Source organism: Scyliorhinus canicula, chromosome 11 (genome assembly GCF_902713615.1).
Source record: "Scyliorhinus canicula chromosome 11, sScyCan1.1, whole genome shotgun sequence".
Lineage (NCBI taxonomy): Eukaryota > Metazoa > Chordata > Chondrichthyes > Carcharhiniformes > Scyliorhinidae > Scyliorhinus > Scyliorhinus canicula.
The window spans coordinates 126,330,621-126,355,305 of NC_052156.1; the positions used below are offsets into that span (position 1 = coordinate 126,330,621).

General features: G+C 45.3%; 1 protein-coding gene across 2 annotated transcripts in view; it reads left to right on the forward strand.

The window, feature by feature from the left end:
- The window catches only part of LOC119973365 (cAMP-dependent protein kinase type II-beta regulatory subunit-like), a 143,459-nt gene that overhangs the window by 66,400 nt on the left and 52,374 nt on the right, over positions 1-24,685 (forward strand). For both annotated transcript variants that reach the window (XM_038811344.1, XM_038811346.1), the window contains 2 exons: positions 19,895-19,947; positions 20,841-20,924. In XM_038811344.1, the coding sequence (XP_038667272.1) occupies positions 19,895-19,947; positions 20,841-20,924 (137 nt within the window). The remainder of the gene's footprint in view (positions 1-19,894; positions 19,948-20,840; positions 20,925-24,685) is intronic.

Consider the following 24,685-nt stretch of genomic DNA (forward strand, 5'->3'; position numbering starts at 1 on the left):
TGCGTTATTAACTAATAGGAACATCTTTCTTATTTCATGAATTAACTGTTTAAAAATATTTATTTTTGCGAGACTCAGTTTATATTCAAGTGAAGAGATTTGCTAAATTATCTTTCACAATGCTTACACTATTTTCTGATCTTTGAGGGAAAGTGTGCAGTTAACGGTGATACTCTGCTTAATCAGTTTCAATAAAAAATTATTTTTGGTAACGTAAGTAAAGTTTTGTCAGCTTAAGTTTATTTTGTAGTACTGTGTTGAAAAATGTCTTGAGGTTTTTCTGAGTAAAGTAAGGGTTGTGAGTATTGAGGAGTTAAATACTTTTCATGTTTTGTAACCATCACCCAATATAAATGTCAAATTTGGGGGATGCAGAAGGTAGCTTCTGGGATTTTAGACTTTCCTATAAACAGATTCCATGTCACACTCTGATCAGTTGGCCTTCAATTCCAATAGCCAGACAGTTTGGCCCAAGGGATTGCAACAATTAAAAACCTTACGTTGGATGAACTAGAATCTGTAATATCACATGCACCTCAGCATGCAACTCTCCTATCTTTCGAAGGACCAATTGATTCAACATATTTTAGTGAAACAAGGCCATCATAATTTTTCAACTTATTTTGTAACGATGTATGAGACTAAAATTAATTACATGCACCGCTTTCCTCCCTTTTGGGTTGGAAGATTTCCAGCTTATTGTTGACCTTTCCGTTGGTTCCAATTGGTTACATGTTGAGTTGACACAGCATCTACTTGCTTGGTCTGGAACCCCTCTCAGATTCTACCGTGCTTCCCCATTCTTTGTCAGTAAACCTGCTAGTGTCCATTTGTCAACCGTGTTCTTCTGTTTCCTGGCATGTTAAGAAGCCAACACCTTAACTTTTAGCTGAATTTATTCATTCACAGGATGTTGGCGTCACTGGCTGGGCCATCCCTCATTTCCCTTGAACCTGAGTGGATTGCCAGACCATTTCAGAGGGCATTTAAGAGTCAACCACGTTGATGTGGATCTGGAGTCACATGTCGGCCAGATCAGCTAAGGATGATAGATTTCCTTTCCGAAAGGACATTACGGAACCAGAGGGTTCTGACGACAATCGACAATGGTTTCGTGGTCATCTTTAGACTTTGTTTTCCCTGTCTGGGAATTAGCTAGTAAAGCTGCCAATTAAATCAGTTACTGCCTCCCTGGGTTGCCGTACAAAGAAGTTTCTTCTCTGTTGTCAACTGAACAGTACAGGACTTCTATCCTGTTCTAATGAGTCTGTATGATTCTCTGCAAGGTCTAAATGCTTTCCATTATCTTCAGCTGGCAACACCGACTTGACTGGCTCAAATTGGGGTAGAACATACACTGGGGTGGCAGGCAAATTCATCCTCAAACCATCAAAACATCTTTGAAGATTCAGTCACAGAGCCAGCCAAGTAAAGAAAATGTGCCCCTGTGCAAGGAAGAGATAGAACCTATGAGGAGCAGCTCCTCCAATCATACATTCTGTCTCTACCATGCTACTGCACCAGGTCCTCCAATTGCAAGTTCCCTTTCTCCTGACCCCAGAGACCGAATCAGTGAATGGAGGAGCAGAAAGGGCATGGACAGGCTAGAGAGAAGCAATCGAGAGAGGTTACTGAAAACACAAGTGTGTAGATTAGAAACTGGTGAAATTCACTGTTACAATAACTATCTCTGACTCCCTCCGAAGCGCCATTTCATAAATGGCTCTGAAAAGTGTTTTGGGATTATCAGATTTATATTTTGCTCATTCTGTGCTGTAATGCAGTGTTTTTGAAACTTTTGAACTCCGGGGACCCATTTTTACCAACCAGCCGACCTTTGCGACCCGCGCCAGCTGACCTTTGCGACCTGAGCCGGCCGACATTCATGACCCACCATTTTCTCTTGCCTTTAACGCGAGAGGTGAATCTGCTTGGTCCTCATGATCTCACTCCAACCAGGTTCACAGGAGGAGATGGCTATGCACATATTAGGTGCAGGATTCAGCCGGTTCCTTTGTGCCGTCTTCATTTTTGTGAGGATGGGAAATCCAACCTCACACATATAGGTCGTTGTGAAGGTCAAAAGCAACTCAGTTCCGGATACTCCTCGGAGATGCTACTCCAGAAGGCTCACAGTTTCACTGGCGTGTGCCATGTTTTTAATGTGCTGTCAAAGCTGAGGCGCAGAAGTTCAGTCAGCTTCATTTGGAGTCAGGCTTGCCAGTCCATTTAGAGTTTCCTTACTAATGCTTTTTTCTTCGATGTGTTGTAGCAGTGTGGGGAACATGTAGTAATTTTGGCTTTGCACTCACAATTGCCAAACTTTCAATGTGTTTTGGAAAGCTGTAATTTCTTCACAGTGCCGAAAGCAATCATCATCCTTCTCTTGGAATTTGAGGTTCAGTTCATTTAGAATTGAAAATATGTCTGCAAGGTAAGACATGATTAGATCCAAGTTTCATCAGGAAACGAATCAGCCAGACAGGACAATTTCTCGAGGAGGTAAGCATGGATTTCATACCTCAGTTCATAAACTCTGAGTAGCTCCCCTGTTGACTGATCATTCCAGTAACTCTTCAAGCGGATGACAACCACCGTCATAGGGATTGACTGGTCACTGTTTTGATTCAATGCTTTAATGTAGTTTAACAGGTTAGCAAAAAACTTAGCAAAAAAAAGTACACAAATGTGATGATTTCCCATGGCTTTCATTATATCCCTTGCCAAACGTTCAGTTCTGTCCATGATTAAACCACGAGGAATATATACCCTCTCCAGATCATTTGAGTAATGTTGACGGATCCAAAACAGATCAAAGTCATAGCCTTATTCATCATCGGTGATCACCATGCAGTCAGCCGCCAACATGCCGTGATCACACTTTGACCCCGGGTTCAGGTCTTAACACAGAAAATGGGGCCCGCATGCGCATTGATGAGTGGGCACGCATGCATAGTGCGCCCGCATTTTTTTAGCTGGTCGCAGCCGCCATTTTTAAAGCCACTCGCATAGTTGCGCGTGAATTCCCGCAATCGGGAACACCACGATGGACAGCTCCAGGACCCTCCCAACACCCACCTGCGACCCACCCGTGGGTCACGACCTCCACTTTGAAAATGTCTGCTGTAATGTATACTGTTGACTGCTGCCCCCTCTCCCTTCCCCGGAAGAAATATCAGACAACGGGTTGTGAGGGGGTCTAGAACACAGTCTCGGAATCAGGTCACACCATTTAGGATGAGATTAGGAGCAATTTCTTCATTCGGAGGGTACTGATCCTGTAGTATTCTCTCCCCGAGGGCTATAGAAGCTCAGTCAATCAATATGTTTAAGACCAAAATCAATAGATATTTAGTTACTAATGCCATCAAAGGACATGGGGATAGGATGCGAAAATGACGTTGAGGTAGATAGTCAACCATGATCTATTTGCAGAGGGTGGGTGGAAGAAGGAAGGGTCTCTGACATTTACAAGGAACTTATGGGGTCAGAGGAGACCCCATAGAGCAGACTGGGGAGCTGAAGCGCAAGTGGGAAGAGGAGTTGGGAGGAGAGATAGAGGATGGTCTATGGGCGGACACATTGAGTAGAGTCAAAGCGTCCACAACATGTGCCAGGCTCAGCCTGATACAATTCAAGGTCGTTCACTGGGCTCACATGACAGTAGCCCAGATGAGCAGGTTCTTTGGGGTAGAAGATAGGTGTGCAAAGTGTGCGGGGGGGCCAGTGAACATGTTCTGGACATGTCCAAAGCTTAGGGGTTTGCAAATGTCATGTCCACGATGTTAACAACAAGGGTGGCATCGAGTCCAGAGGTGGTGATTTTCGGGGTGTCGGAAGATCCGGGAATCCAGGAGGAGAAAGAGGCAGACGTTCTGGCCTTTGTTTCCCTGGTAACCCGGAGACGGATATTATTAGCTTGGAGGGACTCAAAAGTCCGAAGTCGGAGACCTGGCTATCGGACATGGCTAGCTTTCTCTGTTTGGAGAAAATCAAGTTTGCCTTGAGAGGGAGAGGGTCAATGTTAGAGTCTGCCCAGAGGTGGCAAGCGTTCATCGAGTTTTTTGCGGAAAATTAATGGCCAGCAGAAGAGGGGGGGGGGGGGGGGGGGGGGGGGGGGTTCGTTTAGCTTAGAGTGGGGGGGTCAATAAAGGTGGGACCTGTAAGGGAGGAAGACAGCTTTTGCACTATGTTTATAGATTCATGTATATTTATTTTGTTGTCGCTGTAAAACCAAAAAATACCTCAATATAATGTTTTTTTTTAAAAACCATGATCTATTTGAATTGGAGGGGCTGAATGACCAATTTCTGCTCTAACTTTCCTTTGACTGATGTTAAACAAGGCTACCCCGCAGTTGTATGCACTCTGGATGGCCTTAAGGTGGGGGTGGAACCTTTGCCCTTCATTGTGCTGATAGCAGTCCCAGCAGCACAGGCTCACTAATGGGTGCTGCTGGGACTGCCAGTAGGCCTCAGGATGGAGGAGCGATGAGCCGACGATATTGCAAGGGGAAGGATTTAGGGAGCCAAGGAAGGGGTAGTGAGTTGGTTTTGGGCGTCGGGTTTGGGGGCACACAGGAAGTGAAAAGAGTTATCCCTGATGAGCAAAGAGGATTCCCTGAAGGACATACCCTCCTTCTTTTCTGCCTTTTAACCAGATGGGCTAAATATTCCTGCCCACCTGTCCATTTCAACCATAGATAAATACATAGATACATAGAAGATAGGAGCAGGAAGAGGCATTTTGGCCCTTCGAGGCTGCTCTGCCATTCATCACAATCGTGGCTGATCATCCAACTCAATAGCGTAATCCTGCTTTCTCCCCATAGCCTTTGATCCCACTCTCCCCAAGTGCTATATCTAGCCGCCTCTTGAATATATTCAATGTTTTAGCATCAACTACTTCCTAGGTTAGGAAGTCCTAATGAATTCCACAGGCTCACCACTCTTTGGGTGAAGAAATGTCGTCTTATCTCTGTCCGAAATGGTTTACCCTGAATCCTCCGACTGTGACTTCTGGTTCTGGACACACCCATCATTGATAACATCTTCCCTGCATCTACCCTGACTAATCCAGTTAGAATTTTATACGTCTCTATGAGATACACCCTCATTCTTCTGAACTCCAGTGAGAACAATCCTAACCTAGTCAATCTCTCCTCATATGACAGTCCCGCCATCCCTGTAATCAGTCTGGTAAACCTTCGCTGCACTCCCTTGAGAGCAAGAATATCCTTCCTCCGAGAAGGAGACCAAAACTGCACACAATACTCCAGGTGTGGCCTCACCAAGGCTCTGTATAATTACAGCAACACATTCCTGCTTCTATATTCGAAACGTCTTGCAATGATCCAACAGCGTTCTCGGAGGCATGAGGCAGTAGTGCTAACCACTGCACCACCATACCGCCGGCCTTGGTTTTGTTGAACACAGCCCACTTCTTCGCCAGCTTCGCTCCCCATGCCTTGGTAAAACCTGATGGTGTGATCTTCCCATTTCAAATCATCTTGCATCCATCGCCCATCTTGGAACCCGCTCCTTCTCTTTGAAGCTATGGAACCTGACTATTATCGCATGCAGTGGATTCTTGGGACAAGGCCTCTGCCACAGTGTACAGTGGGCTTTGTCCAACACGGGAGGGGATGTGAATCCACCTTCCCCCACCATCTTCCCAAACTTCTCTGCAAAGTACTCCGTGGGCGTTGGGCCTCCCATCTCCTTAGGCAACCCCACAATTTGAATGTTTTGGTTCCTGGACTGATTCTCTAGTCTGGATCGTTTACCTTGGCCTTCAACGATTTATTCACTTTGTCATGAAAGACATCTCTGCTTCCAGTGAGGCAAGCTGATTACTGTGTCATGAAAGGCCATAATTTTTAGCGTGGCTCCATAGGCTTTCACGGTTTCATTGGACTTCTCTGGAGCCACTGGGTTGGGGGCCAAGGCATCTTCCATTGATTTTCGGAGGTCTTCTGACACAACCTGCCAGTGCTTATCAAATTCCTTCATCAAGGACCTAGCAAGCACCTTGGCCGTTATTGAAATGGCCGGAGCCCCAGAGGATGCCTCCACCATTTTATCTGCAAGGCTTCCGATTCTTTCAACGAACGTCTGCTGTCCACCTTCTTTCCCCTGACTTCTCTGGGTATTTTACTCATGTAGGATCCTTATCCAATTAATTATGTGGGTTTTCAAAAGAAAATACCCCCTGAAACTGAGAGAGAAGGGCACAAAGTACTTAGCAACCTCATGCACAGCAACCTCATGCACATCTTTCACCTACATTACGCGACCAGAAACCTTCATATCGTTTTTAAAAGTTTGGACCAACGGTTCGGCCAGGCCATTGTATGATGGGTGGTAAGGCGCCGTTTGGATGTATTTCATCCCATAAGCCTTCGTGATCGCCTGGAGATGAGGACCTCCGGTACCCCGTGAGTTGAAAATGATTGCCTGAGTGTCTAAATAGTGGCATTAGAAACCGTCCAGATGTATGCCCATCCATTTAGAATGGGTGTCTTAGAAGATTAAATCATTGGCCCCATAAACGGGATGGTGAAGTCTGTTTGTACCTGTACCCAAGGTCTCCCTGGTCATTTCCATGGGTGTTGGGTGTTGTGAGGACAATGGCAGGAGCTTCTGATTTGTCTGACGTGACAGGCACTGTTTCACCAAATTTTCAACGTCAGAATCAAGCCTGGACCACCAGACATGGCCCCTCCTGAAGATCTTAATTTTAGAAACTCCTGGTTGACCACTGTGTAGCTCCTTCAAGATTGGGCACTGGCCTGGGCAAGAGACAACCACGTGGGCTGCTCACAGGCTGTGCCTTCTTGGTGTTTGATAGGAAGGACTTCAGGGCCTCCATAGAGTGTCCTTGGTTCCGGGGGGGGCGGGTGGCATTTGCTATGTGCAATTCCAGGCGGTGCTGAAAGCAAGACTCATAAACCATCAGCAATAGTGCCCAGTGCTGAATTCGCACTGGGCATTGGGTGGGATTGTTTTGTCCTCAAAAAGGCCGTAGACTTATGGATGGAAGTTCTTCACTCTGAATATCATGGCCAGACCTTTTTTGCTTTGTGCACAGTATCCTTCCACATCTGCCAGGGTTCACAACGCATATGCAATCGAACATAAATGCCATCGTCCCGTTGATGGGAGAGGACTACCCCTATTCCATAGGGAGAGGCATCGCATGTTAGTCAGCTGCATTATGGGATCATATGATATTGGACAACAGCAGCTGTTGCTTCACTTTTGTGAATGCTTCATCCTGTGGCACCTGCCACAGCCACTTCTATTTTTTCTTTAGCAATGCATGCAGGGATGCCAGTAAGGTGGTCAGCTTGGGGATAAATTTCCCATAATAATTGATGAGGTCATGGGAACTCGTACTTCATGAGTCCCATGGGGAGATCGATGAGTAATTCCTCATGAGGGTTATCACAGCAGTGTAATATTTGAGTCACTTGGCTTGTTAACGAGCTCAATTCCCTGTTAATTATTGTTTTTAAAATGGTTGGCAGGCTGCCGATATTGTGTGCCTACCTGGCTACCATTTTGTTTTTGGAATGGGTCGTGCGTGGTTGGGAAGGCAGCGTGCTGGCTACCCGTGTGTATTTTACATGGGGACGGGGTTGCAAATCCAGTCAATTGAGTGCAGTGTCCCAGAAATTTATTCAAGAGCCTCCTGATCTACCTGGACTGAGTGTAAGTGCTAGTTGTAAGTTCCTTCCTGTTTGTTCCCTGTTTATTCCCTTGTTTCCATTTTCTTTTATTTTTGCCCTCACATTTTTGATCCACGGGTGATTAATGGACATGTGTCTTTAAGGCAGCCTGGACCTTTAATTCAAACAGAAGGATCCAGAAGGTTGTGCTGATTTAAATTGGCCATTGCAGATGGACTGGCACCAATGTCAGAGATTAGCCAGCATCAGTGATGACTTGGTTTGATTGATTTGGCTGCTGGCAAATGAATTGGCCCAAAAGGCTATGCTCTGTCCGATAACAGGTAGTGATTGGACCTGAACCTGCTGGAATTTCTCAGAGCTTCAAGGGTTGAGTTATGACTCCTGGAAGAACTGCTTTCCTCTCCCCTCCCCATTTTCTTCAGAAAGGCTTTGTATCTGAGCTGACAGGGAACCTGGATGAATCAATGCACAGGAGAACCATTACAGGTTGTGACAGCGGAGTCCGCAACCAATCAACTCTCACTGCAAAAAAGGCTGCTGTAAACCGACCAACACTCTCTCAAGGAAAGGCAAAGAGGCCTTGAAATAAATCATGAATTGAAAGCAGAGTTTGATGTGAAGCAAAGGGACTTCACCAGGAAAATCTGTGAGTAATACATTTCTAAACTACAGAGAAGATCATTATAGGCTGCAAACCAAGGACTTAAATCAATCAGCATGCTGCGAGAAAAGTGTACTTAAGAATCACCATTTTAAGCAAAGACTTGCCTTTTTGACCTTCATCCTTATTGTTTTCAACGCCCCCCCCCATCTTTGTTTGTCTTGTGTGTGGGGGGAGAGGGTGGGACAGTTAAAGATGGAGCAATGTGAAAACATAGATGAGAATTTCAAAGTCAAGATGTTGCTGGGAGCCAATGTAGGTTAGCGAGCATAAGGGCGCTAGGGGAATGGAACTTGCTGCCAGTTAAGACCTGACAGCAGCGTTTTAAATGATGATTGAGGAGGGTAGGATGTTGGAGACCCAACAAAAATTGAACAAAAAGATCAGGAGGTAATGATGATATATGACTGCATTACCTAACAAAGGACTTAATGAGAATGGAAAAGGAGACCCAGAAAGCCAAAATGTCGGCCCTGAAAAACAAAATGTAGCCCTTGCAAAAATTTCAACAGCCTCTTTTCCGCCCCCCCCCCCAAAAAAGCTGACCCTCTGACTCAAATACACATTTCTTAGATCTCCTGCCCAGACAATTAAATTTGTATAACAAACTTGTATAGCGCAGCCTAACAATGCAGTAAGACGGGCAGCACGGTGGCGCAGTGATAGCACTGCTGCCTCACGCCGCCGAAGTCCCAGGTTCGATCCTGGCTCTGGGTCACTGCCCGTGTGGAGTTTGCACATTCTCCCCGTGTCTGCGTGGGTTTCGCCTCCACAACACAAAGATGTGCAGGGTAGGTGGATTGGACACGTTAAATTGCCCCTTGATTGGAAAAAATGAATTGGGTACTCTAAATTTATTTTTAAAAAGCAATGCAGTAAGACAAAAGCAAAATAACTGAAGGTGTTGGAAATCAGTTAATGCTGAATACACAATCAGCAGATCAGGTAGCATAGGTAGAGGGAGAAGCCAGGGTTAATTTTTCAGGTCGCTGACCTTTCATCAGGGTCAGGATCTGTTTGTGTACTGAACTGGATGTAGACTGTCCTTGGAAAAATTCCCTCTCATGAATATTTCCCTTTAAGGTGGAGAAACTTTCTTTGTGAGATGAGGCCAGATGTGAATTGTGACGTGCAGCTAGTGTAAAAGTCGAAACAAATTCCTCTTGATTCAGCCCATCGTCCTTTGTGTTCAGAAAATATAGGTTGGAGGTGCGCGAAGAGAATCGGCCAGGTGCTAATCCCCTGAATGCTTTTGGAATTGCATTTCCATCTCTGCATCTTTTTAAATGCAAAGGCTACTTTTTGACCTCCAGTGTGGAGTCGATGATTGTTCGTCACAGTCCTTTGTTCAAAAGCACACATCCCTGCCACATCACCACCTGACCGTGGGCATTTCCTGTTTTTGTTAACTATGACCGTGGGAAGCTGAGGTGTAATGTCCCCACACCTTGATAATTCAGTGACACAGTAAGTCCCGACAACCAAAGTGACGGCTGCCTGCCACAAAAGTATATTCTCAGCAGGCAGTACAGATGCTGGAGGAGAGAAATGGCCGAAGCTGTATCTGTTACCAAGATAGTCTGTAGAAAATAAGAATTTAATTCCGGAATTATGAAAATTGCAGTCTACTTCAGAGAAATACTGTTGAGATGGGAATACATTCAGCCCCTCGAGACATCCTAGTTGTGTTTGTTTATGATCTTGGTGCTCATTACTGCCTTTATAAGGGAAGCTTGATTTTTGGAAACAGATTGTATTAATGATTGATTGAAGTTTTTAAGAAAGGCCAGGAAACTTCATTTTGGGAATAATGCCAAGTCTTCAGATTATTTTTCTTCCTCCTTTTATCTTTCATGCATGTGAGTACAATTTCATGGGGACCAGTACCAGTTCTGTTTGTAAACCCATGTAACTACACGCATTCATTCATGGTACGTCGGTGTTGCGGGCAAGGTCATTTTTACTGTCCGCCCCTAATTGCTTTCAGAAGGTGGGTAGTCAGCCTCTTTCTTGAACCACTGCCATCCATGAGGTAAGGGAGCTCTCACAGTGTTGTTCAGCGAGGAGCTCTGCAACTTTATGCTAAAGCAACAGCCACATATTTTGAGATCAGCATGATGTGCAACTTGGAAGGGAACTTGGATGTGGTTGTGCTCTCCGGTGACAGCTGCCTTTCTCTTGTTGGTCGTAGAGGCCACAGCTTGGAAAGCGCTGCTGAAAGAGTCTTGGATCATAGATCCTAGAATTTACAGTGCAGAAGGAGACCATTCGGCCCATCGAGTCTGCACCGGCCCTTGGAAAGAGCACCCTACCTAAGCCCATGCCTCCACCCTATCCCCGTAACCCAGTAACCCCACCTAATGTTTTTTTTGTTCGTTTTTGTACACTAAGGGCAATTTAGCATGGCCAATCCACCTACCGTTGGACTGTGGGAGGAAACCGGAGCACCCGGAGGAAACCCACACAGACACTGGGAGAATGCAGATTCCGCACAGACAGTGACCCAAGCTGGGAATTGAACCTGGTGCTGTGAAGCAACTGTGCTAACCACTGTGCTACCGTACAGCAAACCGCAGTCTTGGCAGGTTGCTGCAGTGCATCTTATAGATTTTGCAGTCGTCAGCATCTGACCTGCTCTTGCAGCCGCTGTACAGGTCCACATGTTGGACGTCATAACTCTGAACCGATTTTCCCCACAATGTTATAAATGGTGGATTGGTTCCTGAACCGAAGCGCAATACTCTATTTTTGAACAAAATTACCCAAAATTTTGTACTCCCTCATTTTTAGATGATTTATATCTTAACATTATGAATTTTTATGTCAATAAATATACTAGAAATGTACATGTATATACTGTACAGAACTGTACAATATAGTCTGCTGTCCATTACATACAAATGATCTAAAAAGAATAGACAACATTTAAAGCCACATGGTAATGCGTCGTCTTCATTCCTGGGCACACATGTGGGTCCAACTAGGTGCGGTTTTCTGGGGAAGGACTTCTTTGAGCTGACTCTGTTAGAGCTTTTGAAGGGTCATTGGATGGAGTCTTCAGGTTTTTCTGGAGTCTCCTCTGCTTTCTTAAAGAAAGTGTCCAAGGAAGTTTGGACAGATGTTCTCTTCTTATAAATTTCCCTGTAGCAGCTGTGCGTGTTGCATAAGCCCCTAGTCACTGACGACTTACTGTGTTAAATGTTGGCATCACGTCCCTCAGAGACATTGCCCCTTCCAAATGCTGAAATGCTTCAGCCAGCTTTTGTTTTTGATAAAAATAATTTTTATTAAGATTTTCACAAAATATAAACAACAAAACAATACTAACAAAACATCCATGGTAAAAACCCAAGATTGCTGCTGCTGCCAGCCTATTTCCCTACCGTTCCGCCAGGAAGTCCAGGAAAGGCTGCCACCGCCTAAAGAACCCCTGTACTGATCCCCTCAGGGCAAATTTCACCTTCTCCAATTTGATGAACCCCGCCATATCATTGATCCAGGACTCCACGCTTGGGGGCCTCGCATCCTTCCATTGAAGCAAGATCCTCCGCCGGGCTACTAGGGACGCAAAGGCCAGAACACTGGCCTCTTTCGCCTCCTGCACTCCTGGCTCCACTGCAACCCCAGTAATTGCAAGTCCCCAGCCTGGCTTGACCCTGGATCCTACCATCCTCGACACCGTCCTTGCTACCCCCTTCCAAAGCTCCCCCAGCGCTGGGCATGCCCAAAACATATGGGCGTGGTTCACTGGGCTCCCCGAGCACTCAGCACACCGAAAAACATACTCATCCTCGTCCCAGTCATGTGGGCCCTGTGCAGCACCTTGAACTGTATGAGGCTAAGCCTCGCACAGGAAGAGGAGAAATTCACCCTTTCCAGGGCATCCGCCCACGTCCCCTCCTCAATCTCCTCACCCAGCTCCTCTTCCCATTTACCCTTCAGCTCCTCCACCGAGGCCTCGTCTACCTCCTGCATTACGCGGTATACGTCCGAAATCCTCCCTCCTCCAACCCACACCCCCGAGAGCACCCTGTCCCATACCCCACGTGGGGGCAACAGAGGGAACCGCTCCACCTGCCGCCTGGCAAACGCCCTAACCTGCATGTACCTGAACATGTTCCCCGGGGGGAGCCCAAACTTCCCCTCTAACTCACCCAGGCTCGCGAACCTCCCATCCACAAACAGGTCCCTCAACCTCCTAATACCTACGAAATGGAAAATGCTGGAAAATCTCAGCAAGTCTGGCAGCATCTGTAGGGAGAGAAAAGAGCTAACGTTTCAAGTCCGATGACTCTTTGTCAAAGCTAGCAGACAGAGAAAGTGGGACATATTTATACCGTGGAGTGAGAATGAAAGCAGGGTAGCATGGTGGTTAGCATAAATGCTTCACAGCTCCAGGGTCCCATGTTCGATTCCCGGCTGGGTCACTGTCTGTGTGGAGTCTACACGTCCTCCCCCTGTGTGCGTGGGTTTCCTCCGGGTGCTCCGGTTTCCTCCCACAGTCCAACGATGTGTGGGTTAGGTGGATTGGCCATGCTAAATTGCCCGTAGTGTCCTAATAAATGTAAGGTTAGGGGGGGGGGGTTGTTGGGTTACGGGTATAGGGTGGATATGTGGGTTTGAGTAGGGTGATCATGGCTCGGCACAACGTTGAGGGCCGAAGGGCCTGTTCTGTGCTGTACTGTTCTATGTTCTATGAGTCATAGCCACAGAAACCCAGGGAAACCAGGTGCTAATGGCCACAGAAACCAAGCGGAAAGAGTGCTAATGGCAGTCCCCAGAGAGGACAAAAGATGTGAAAGGTCAAACAGCAGGGAAACTAACATCAGAGGATGAACTGTAGGTGTGGGGGAGGGGAAGGGGGAAGCAAAGAGGAGAAAGGTGCAGGAAAGAAAGAAATGGTAAAAGACAGTTAAAATGAAATGAAAACAAATGGGTCGAGGTGGGGCTGATCATCTGAAGTTGTTGAATTCGATGTTCAGGCCGGAAGGCTGTAGTGTGCCTAACCGGAAGATGAGATGTTGTTGCTCCAGTTTGCGTTGCGCTTCACTGGAACATTGCAGCAGGCCAAGAACAGACATGTGGGCATGGGAGCAGGGTCTTTTATTAAAATGGCAAGCAACAGGAAGGTCAGGATCCTGAATGCGAACAGACCGAAGATGCTCAGCAAAGCGATCGCCCAGTCTGCGTTTGGTCTCTCCGATATAGAGGAGACCACATTGGGATCAGCGAATGCAGTAGACCAGATTGAAAGAGGTGCAAGTGAAACGCTGCTTAACCTGGAATGAGTGTTTTGGGCCTGGAATGTTAAGCATGGAAGAGGTAAAGGGGCAGGTGTTACACCTTCTGCGATTGCATGGGAAGGTGCCATGGGTGATGGGAGAGGTACTGGGTACCTCTCGTCGCATTTGTTCCGACGATGTAACTTTCCAAAATGGTGCTTCGAAAATGTGTTCCTTCTTCCTCGACCGTGCCTGTAATGCCTCGGAAATCATGCACACGCCCAGGACACATTTATCCAAACACCATGCAAATTTGATCGTGTGACTTAATTCTACGCCTCACCTTTGTTCTTAACTGAATGGCAAATGTTGAGGCCCTTCCCGAATCCTTTTGAGAGTTGGTTCACCTTTCTCAATTGCTCTGATGGCCTGGGGAAATGTGTGTCTAAGGTAGTTGGCTATAAGGGTGCCCTGGTCCATGGGCTGCAAAAGTGAGACGGTGTTGGGGGGCAGAAACACTACTTTGATGTCAGGATGCACGTCAAGGATGGTTGGATGAACAGGAGCATTGCCCAGGAGCAAGGCTGTTTCTGCTGCAATAATCCCTGACACTTGAAACAAAATGATGGTTTAAACCAATCCTCAAGAATGTTTGTATTGACCCATGCCTCAGAATTGGATTTCCATATCACTGGGAAAAATGATTTGGAATATCCCTTGAAAGCCCTGGAGTTTTCCAAATGGTACAGAGGCAAAGGTTAAGTTTAAAGTCACCCACAGCATGGCATAGGGCAGAAAAGTGAGCCTATCTTTAGCAACTTTGTAACCTGATATGGATTTCACCTCTTTGGCAATGTAGGTTCTCAGCATCTTTTATGTTTTTTACAAAAGAGCCCAGTTTCGTCAACATTTTAAAAACTTGCCGAGCACAATATCTACTTAACTTCAGCAATTTGAGCTAGTGTCTCAGGAAAAGCATGAACTGCCTCACCATCTGCATTAGCAGCTTCAACCGAGACCTTGATGTTATGCAAATTGGTCCTGACTTTAAAGTATATAAACCTCCCCCTGCTCTCATTAAAAGGCTCAGCATTCAAACTCTCCCCCTGTTGCTTCTTTAGATCATCATAAAGACTCCTAGACTTTTCCTGAATTATGCCTAAACTCACAGGAGCACAGAGCTGACATTGGTTATCCAGTGAAACTATTAACAGTTTCTCAACCGGAGCAATAAGCCCAACACATTGCGTGGTTGTCATAGTTGATTGCCGAACCCTCAACATGTACCTGAATTCTTAGCTTGTCTTTCAGAATGGTCACAATAGCTTTTAGGGAATATCCAAAGCTCTACCAATTTCTGTGGCGTCCTGCCTTTTCCAGACCCCTTAATTATTTCCATTTCTATTTCCATAGTAATTGCTATCCGTTTCTTAGAAGAAGAAACGTCACTTGCACTAGATTTATGCTTTTCTGCCATTATTACGGGCAAAGAAACTCAAAATTTTGAGAAAGGGTTTGGATAAGCGAAGGCAGCAAGTACTGTGAAAGTGCATCGAATGGCAACTGAGAATGGATGCCTATACATGAACGCCACTGACATGGCGTTGGTCGAAACCGACGTGGAAATCCGAAACAGGCAGTCAATTTATAAATGTCGTAAACGCGGTTTGTCATAGCTTGAATGTTGGACATTCGAGACTGCCTATATTTTTATTGCTGGATCAGTTATGTTTCTGGTCAATGCTGACTTCCAGGATGTTGGTGGTGATAATGACATAGAGGGCATGATTCTCTGGTCTCGTTGCACTTGAACAAGAGCCTCTGGGAGGTTGGGGGTGATGAGGGGTTCTGGAAGGGGAGGGATGCTGTAGGGGGGGGGGGGGTTCTGAAGAGGGCGGCAGCCCAGGGACCTCATAGGGTGTCATCTCTTGGGGGGGGGGGTAGGTAGTCTGTGGTGGGGCGACATTCCCATGGGTGGGGTGTGTGGGGGACCCACAAGCTCACTTAGAGATCGGGACAGCATTTCAAAATGGCGGCCTGATCTCTACAGCTCCCCAGTGATGAAAAATTTCCAAGTGTGGTGGGCTAAACCGGTGAGAAACCTCCCAGGGCCCAAAAAAGTGACTACGTGTCATTTGATAGCGGTGGGGAACTTACTAGCAAAGCCGGCGGGAAACTCACTGGAAAAACCCGCCACACGTGAATTAGAAATGTTTCCTATGATTTGCCCTCAGAATGTCAAGGGGAGATGGTTTGACCCTTTCTTGTTAGGAGGGGTCATAGCCGAGTTCTCAAGTGGAACGAATGTTACTTGCCACTAGTAATTGTTCTCCTCGATGTGACCTTTCGGCAGCATTCTTCATCTTTTTTTCCCCCTTTGATTTAAAATTTCCAGCATCTTCAATTATTGCCTTTTGAGATGCATTAGATTGATATGAAAAACATTTATCTTCAGTTAGAAATGAACCCTCAAAACAAGACTGGATTTGTGGATCAATTAAGCAATCCAGTTCTCAGCTGTAGCTCTTGCTGTGTACAGTTTGCAGTATAGATTCTTTCAGGACCTGCCAGAGAGATCAGGTCTTGGGCAAAATAACAATAAGTCTTTAGCATTTCGTGATGTATTTGTGGCATTCAGAAAATCTTGACTTTTAAAGGCATCTTGTTGCCAAGTGGAAAGCGATTTGTTTGTGTTATGGTTATAAGACGATCATCTCACACCCATACACTGACATTTTTTTAAATTTTCAATAGTTCTACTGAAGCATCAGAGATTTCTCTGTTTAGAATCCTTTTAGTAGCCAATCCTTTCTTTTACAAATGGAAATCTAAATATTTGCAACCTCTGTTGTTAAGATTCATCATAAGGACCTGAAAGATCCTTATTTTGTTTTAACCGATTTACAAAGGATTTGAAAAGTTATCAGAGAAGAACATTTGGAAATTGTATGAAGATGTCTCCTCATGTAGATTAATAGATTCATAGGTGTTTACAACACAGAAGGAGGCCATTCGGCCCATCATGTCCATGCCGGTCAACAAAGATCTCGCATTTTCCAGCTCTTGGCCCATAGCCCTGGAGATTATGACCGCGAAAGTGACTATCTAAATACTTCTTAAATGTTACAGAGTTTCTGACTTAATCACCCTTTCAGGCAGTGAGTTCCAGAAAAAAACACCGATTACGATCCCGAACCGGACCCCAACATCGGACAGAAATCCCAATATTTTAATTTAATTTGTAAGACTGTGAGGAAAGGATACTTTGCTCCAGGAATGTCACCACGTGCAAATAGGGATACTTTATGTCAAAACAAACTTTATTACTAACACCGTATTAAACTCACTTTAACATCATGCAAGAAAATAGCTTACAATTCTGTTAAACAAAGCTTAACAATAACATAAAACACTAACTCTTAACTGTTAACAAAATTCCATTTGCCTTACCTTGGCAAACAATATCCACGGTTGGAATGATTTCTGATCTCTTAAAGTATTTTAATTGCACTTCTGTAGCCCCAAAGTCTAGGTGCCTTTCAAACCAGGATTTTTATAAACATGACTGCAGCAGTCAGATACACTCCCTAGCTTTTATCAATTACTGCACAAATTACATATATTACAATACAGGGACAACACGGTAGCACAAGGGGTAGCACGGTTTCACAGTGGTTAGCATCGTTGCTTCACAGTCCCTGGGTCCAGGGACCCAGGTTTGATTCCCGGCTTGGGTCACCTGTCTGTGCGGAATCTGCATGCTCTCCCCGTGCCTGCGTGTGTTTCCTCTGGGTGCTCCGGTTTCCTCCCACAGTCCCATAGTGCGCAGGTTAGGTGGATTGGCTGTGCTAAATTGCCCTTAGCTGGGTGTTATGGGGACAGGGTGGTGTGGGTCTAGCGTGGAGGTGTGGGTATAGCGTGGAGGCATGGGCTTGGGTAGGGTTCTCTTTCCAAGGGCCGGTGCAGAGTTGTTGGGCTTAATGGCCTCCTTCTGCTCTGTAAATTCTATGATTCTGTGAATATATGTCTGAAAATCTTACAAGCATCACACATCTTGAACTTTTTAAAGTAATACTGCTGTCCTTGATTAGTAACTCATCAAACCAATGTGATTTAGACTGCCACAGCAGATTCACTAACTCTGTGTTTGAACTATATCTGAGACTAGGTACAATGTCCATGTAGTTGGTAACAGTACCTGCATTCCTTCTGCCCTTGCATCCCTTAGAAATAGATTGTGAAATTTGCTGCACTGACAACTTTTGAACCGTGGCATATTGTCACAATGAGATAAGGCGATCCACCTAATTTTGCGACTGACTTGGATCACTGGGCAAATGATGCTTTGGGCCCCCAGAACCAATTGATATTTCCATAATGGAAAATGTCTTGTTTGCCATGAAGTGACAATGATTAGGCCAAATGAACACAATGCGCTTCCCAGTCATGTGGTTATATTTGGACCAATGTCAAAGCTGTGGGTTTGATTTGTTAAATGGCTACTAATCTTCATTTCCCGGCTGAATATTAATTCCTGAACTTCTAAAAATTCTCCTTAAGACAAATCTCAGCATTACGGTTTAGTTTTTTTTAAAATTTAGATTACCCAATTATTTTTTCCAATTAAGGGGCAATTTAGCGTGTCCAATCCACCTACTCTGCACATTTTTGGATTGTGGGGGCGAAACCCACGCAGACACGGGGAGAATGTGCAAACTCCTCACAGACAGTGACCCAGAGCCGGGATCGAACCTGGGACCTCAGCGCCGTGAGGCGGTTGTGCTAACCACTAGGCCACCGTGCTGCCCCGCATTACGGTTTAGTTAGCCCACTGTGGTCCATTGCCTCAACTTGGTGCGCAAATAGGAGTGTCGGGATGGGCATTTCGAGAGGTTCTCTGAATGCATTATTCACCCTTGTTCCTAATTGTTATGATCTCCAGTTTGGGATGTGTGCGCTTGATTTTAGAAAACAAATGAAAATCATGTTATTGTGGCTTCAATTTATGTCACTGAGTTGGAAATGACCACAGCAGGGTGGAATTGGGGGTGGATTCTTTATTTTGTAGCAATGAATTGGGGGAGAGTGCAGGGTGGAATCCTATTTACTTTAAATGTCGGTTTGAGGATAATTTTGGTAGGTGGGTATTTGGTTGACTATTGACATTATTCCCATATACTTCGAATATGAATGACGTGCTTAAATGAAGGAATCCTACACCAAGGTCATATTATTTTTCCCAATTGATTTAACCCTGTTAGCGAGTATGTGACACGAAGTGAGAGATGTGAAGCCAAATAATGTTGAGCATGATCCATTGCAGCACAACACCTAATATTACTGCGGAGAATATTGACGTGTCATGTCACTGAGATACTGTAAAATTTATTTTTTTCTCTGCTCACAACAGAGCTTGAGGCCTATAGAAATTGGATGGTTACCTTTTCTGCGCAAGCCTCTTGTTTTCATCTTCAGTTGTGAGATAAAAGCACAAAAGGGGTGCTTCGTAGCCATTATGTTTATTGGAAGCAACGAAGTAACTACTACTTTTTTAAAAAAATCTGTGGGATGCGGGCATCACTGGCAAGGCCAACATTTGTTGTCCACCACGTGTTGTCCACATAGGCCAGGCCAGGTAACGATGGTAGATTTCCTTTAAAAGACTTCAGTGAACCAGATGGGCCTTTTATGACAATTGATGCTAGTTTCATCACTGAGAATAGCTTTCAATTTGAGATTTATTAATTGAATTTAAATTCCACCAACTGCCATAGAACATAGAACAGTACAGCACAGAACAGGCCCTTCGGCACTTGATGTTGTGCCAAGCCTTGTTCGAAACCAAGATCATGCTATCCCACTCCCTTTCATGGTGGGATTTGAATACGTCTCCCCCGTGCATTAGTCTGGACCTCTGGATTACTCATTCAGCTTCATTACCACCAACGCTCTACTATCCTTGTCTACAGTGAAACCTACTGTTTCTGAATAATGATCCGCTCAAATGAACTTAATTGTTCGTGTGAATGTCTGTCATGTTATAGTTTGAGTTTGTGATTATTTATTTGTCAAGCCATTATATCTCAAGCTATCAGAACACTAATTTTAAAAAAAATGTCTGATTATATGTAATGTAACCTAGAATTCCCATTTTATGAAAGATGGGCTTTCTGATTAAATATATATATATATATATATTAAATATTAATTATTTTAAAATCAATAATGAAGCGTCATTTATATTTTAGAATTGTATCTTTTGGTATGAATTAGTCAGCCACGTAATCCTTTTATACTGTTAATGTTCGTGTCTTTCAGTATGCGCGGAAGCTTTCAACCCTGATGAGGAAGAGGAGGAAACAGAGCCCCGGGTAAGCAACATTATTTACGAGATGGAATGAAGCAGAAGGTGGATGAAAGCGAAGAAAACCTGTTATTTTCAGAGGGTGAATAGTAGCTTCTTCCCACTCAGTATCACTTCCCCATTGGTGGTCATACCCACAGACATTTGCTGCACACTCTCCTAATATCTTTATTCTTGATTTTTAAAAGATGAGAATATTTGGTTTGGGAGGGAGTTGTGCGCTGTTGGCGAGCAGCAGTCTTGGAACATAGAACATACACTGCAGAAGGAGGCCATTCTGCCCATCGAGTCTGCACCGACCCACTTAAGCACCCACTTCCACCCTATCCTTGTAACCGAATAACCCCTCCTAACCTTTTTGGTCACTAAGGGCAACTTATCATAGTCAATCCACCTAACCCGCACGTCTATGGACTGTGGGAGGAAACTAGAGCACCCGGAGGAAACCCACGCAGACACGGGAAGATTGTGAAAACTGCACACAGTCACCCGAGGTTGAAATTGAACCCGGCTATCATGCCGCCCCGAATGAAGTTAGCTAATGTAATGAAGTTAGCTTAGCCTAATTTTCTAATGCAGGTAACTACTTTAAAAATTTATTTTTTTCCATGCCTGAAGCTCTTAATTTTTTTTCATCACTTCCACTGTTGAGAGAACAGTTGGAACATATCTGATTCAAGACTCTGCTCGTACTAATCATGGGAGGTGGGAATTCTGAATTATCTTTCCTTGCTCATGCAGTTGCTTGGTAGTTCCCTATGATGACAGTGGTGAGACCCATATTAATGTATTAATGTCTTGGTTAAAACCTGTAGCCTATGCACTTGTCTTTTGGACTGTGACTGTTAAATGGTGTGAATTTGTAGACATATATAAAGTGATATCCTCTCTGCATTTTAGGTTGTTCATCCCAAAACAGATGAGCAAAGAAGAAGATTGCAAGATGCCTGTAAAGATATTCTTCTGTTTAAGAATTTAGACCAGGTATGACTTTAGACTAACAGAAATAAGTAAGAGTTACTAAATAATGGTGAAAAAAATCTAAACTGTTCCAGCTATTTGAAAGATTCTAGCCTCTCGTTAAATTGCAAAATAAAATATTATTGATGTATATGGTTAGAATTTTATCCTTTCACTCTGGGGGAACCAAGATCTAAAACGGACCCTGACTGACTTTTGGAACCAGAAAACGATTATACTGCTGACCACCAAGTGTCACTTTCATATCTTCATTCTCGTGGATGTTGTATGCGGTCCTCTCGCCCTAAAGGTACCGTGTTGCTTCCTTCCAAAACAGTCATCACCTGAGTTATGGGCCAAGGTTTAGAAAACTTCAAAGTATATCATGGAGTTCGCCTGACCTACAACTGGTTATTGATTTTGGTTACGGTGAGCACAAAGGCCTGCCTTTCAGGTGACATTCAACAGAGACCTTAAGCACTTTTAATCAGAAACAAAGTTTATTCTACGAATTTAGTTAACATTTTTATAAACACCCACAGACAGCATTTTTACCAACAGAAATACCCCACACCACTACAGTACTCTATGTATATCCTTTAATACATTTCCCCCTTTAACTGTTCCAATTTAATAACAAGATCCCATAAACCAGAAAACCCTTTTCAAAGGTGTGGCCCAGCACACCGCACTTCTTACTATCTTTAAGACTTGGTATAGATACTTCTTGTTTCCTTCCCAAAACAGCAGGTTTGAATTCCTTCCAGAAAACAGTTATTTCTTTTCAAGTTATCACGTAATATGGAAACAGCTTTTAAACGTAAAGTAGAGAGACACTCCCAAGGTACTTGTCTATCTGAATACAGCAGCCAAATGTGAAAACGAAAGTAAAAAACTGAGAGCCACCAAAACGAGCCCAAACCAAAACGGAAATAAACCTCAGAGCCACAGCCCAGCTCCATCCACACAATGACATCACTGAAGCCATGTGATAAGACAAAACATTTCTTAAAGGGACACTCCCATGACACCTGCCTCCTCCCAAAAGAATCCTTGACCCCATTCACCACCGGTCCACTTGTCCTTGCCAATTCTTACTCTGTCTCAAATCTCCCTTCCTTTTCAAGTTCTTGAATTTACTCACCTTATTTAAGACCCTTCTTAAAACCCAAATTTTTCACCCCCTCCAGATAATTTCTCATTTGGCCAGGAGTCCATCCTATTTGTTCACAGGTTTGTGAAGCGCCCTGGAATGACTGCTATGTAATGATGCTGTGTAAATGCAAGTTGTAGTTGTGTGATCCCATATTACGCAGCTGTATAGAATTTTGAATGACCTTGTCTTGGGGGATACAAGTTTTTTTTGAAGAATGATGTGCTCAAATGGTTCGGCAGCTTACTGCTTATGTACTTTGGGTCAAGTTGTGTTAATAAGTAAAAATAGAAGTAACTTTACACTATTTTGTTCTGGAGACTGACTTGGGAGTGCTTGCGGAGTGCTCCAAGTGAAATTATTGGATTTCCCAGCAAAAAACCCGTGTCTTTAAAGACCAAAATGATACCCATATGAATGTGTTTTTCTCAATAGACTAAGATTTTAAATGTAACAATTCATACATTTGTACAACTTTGGACTCTGACTTGTTTGCTTTAAAAAATATTTAGCACATATTTTCTGAATACTTGCTCGGGTTATGCCTTTAATAAAGCCTCTCATGTAAACTGAAAGGTAAATTCCCAAGACTTTTTCATTTCTTCCCTTTCCTTTGTTACACTTGCATCATGGATCAACTGCAGTTAGTGATTCCCGTGTTGCCAAACTGTTTCTTGCGTTTCAATCATGTTTGTAGCCTCGATTTAGGATTTTAACAGCTGTGGGATCAAGAATGCGGTAATTTACTACTTTGAGGGATTTCTCGGTGCCTGATACTTCCTCACATGGTGGGTTTATGGTATAACCAAAGCAGCCAAGTAATTTTTGTTGAATAGCGGGCGGTGTTGCTACATTAGGGCTGGGAGAAATGGAGACATCCAGGGCGCAATTCTCTGGAAAAAGTTCGAAGTGTGGTAACGAACGGGAATTGCCATGATCTTCCCGGTGCTCGGCCCAGCGAGGCCGGCAATGCAAATTCAACGTTAATTGGTCCACTTAATTAGGCCTCATGGCCTTTTCGCCGCAAATGAAGGCTTGGCAGATGATTTGCCAGGACCGCGCTTGCTAGCCCCCTGCTAACAAGGTCAAGCAATACTTAAGTTACACTTGCTCGGCCAAACCCAGCCAGTTCACAATAATGGCGCCGAGGATACCCCCCCCCCCCCCCCTCCCTCCACCAAAGATTCAGGACGCTGATCTGGGGAGGTTCCTAGATTCAGTGGAGGCCAGGGGGGATGTCCTGTCCCCCTGAGGGTCCTGGAGCATGAGCCATAGGGCAGCCAGTGCTGCCTGGCACGAGGTGGTGGCAGCTGTGAGCTTGGAGAGTGTGACCAGCAGGCTGGCCTTCGGTGCAGGAAAAAGGTCAACGGCCTACACCGGGCAGTGCGGGTGAGTAGACAACCCCACCCCCCCCACCCCACCAAAGGGAGCGATCCAGCCCCCAAGGGAGCATACATCCCCTTCCCACCACTGTGAACCATATGTGGCTAATGATGCCCTCTCTGTATCTCCTCAGGAAAAGCTCTCATAATCGTCAGGAGACGGTCCAGACTGGCGGAGAGGTGCCGGACTTAAGAATCCTCACCTCATTTGAGGAGCATGCCTTGGAGGTGACTGGTTGTGGCTGAGGACAACGTGGAGGCTGGCGGATGCCACAGAGGTGAGGAACCACTGGGCTCCACCCGGAGGTCCTGTCAAACGTGAGTTGTTATTGTCTCACTGACTGACCCATCCCTCCCACTGACCACATCCATTCTCCCACAAATCTTCCTGCTGATGGCGCCGGCCCATGCCCGGCAGCCCGCTCCTCTGCCTCCCAGGAGAACATCTCGGAGGAGAACTCCGAGGATGCCACCATTATAGTCGCGGCACAGCTGTCATCCACACACTTCACCAGCGCAAATGCACGCACCTCAGTGGGACATGTTAGTGGACAGGCCTCAGGGGCACAATCGGATCAGCATCACACTGCTACCGATGCACATCAGGTGGAGGCAGAGAACCCCCAGTTGGGGGGCCTCCTGGATTCCAACGCAGAGCTGGGTCACAGCCTGATGCTGAGCCTGTGGAACAGAGTTACCCGGAGTTGATGGAGATAGTAGGGAGCAGCCGGGACATTCAGAGGGGGATGTCAGCATCGCTCCAGCAGATCCATAGCCGCTTGGAGGAGTTCCAGAGGCTACGGGCGCAGGAGATGTCACCAGCACTGCGTGGCACTGAGGCCAACACTGCTAGGGTGGCGATCGCAGTGGAGAGTCTGGTACACAACATTGGCACCATTAGTGAAGGTGTCCGAGGCGTCGTGCAATCGTGATGGTCACGGCTGAGGGTCTCGGCAGAATGTCCAACTCGCTGGGGGATGTTGTCAAGTACCAGGCTGACCTTGATGAGGTTCTGCGGAACATGTACCGGTCTCAGATGGGCATGGCCGAGGCGCTGCGGAACTTGTCCCAGTCGCAGGTGGGCATTGCCGAGACGCTGCAGAGCATGTCCCAGTCACTGAGGAGCATCGCTGAGTGCGTTGAAATGATGGTGCGGACTATGGGGAACAGCCAGGGCTGGCAGAGCCAGATGATGCAGGGGCAGCCGGGGCTCGAACCAGCTGCCCCTCCATCCCAAGGTGAACCTAAGA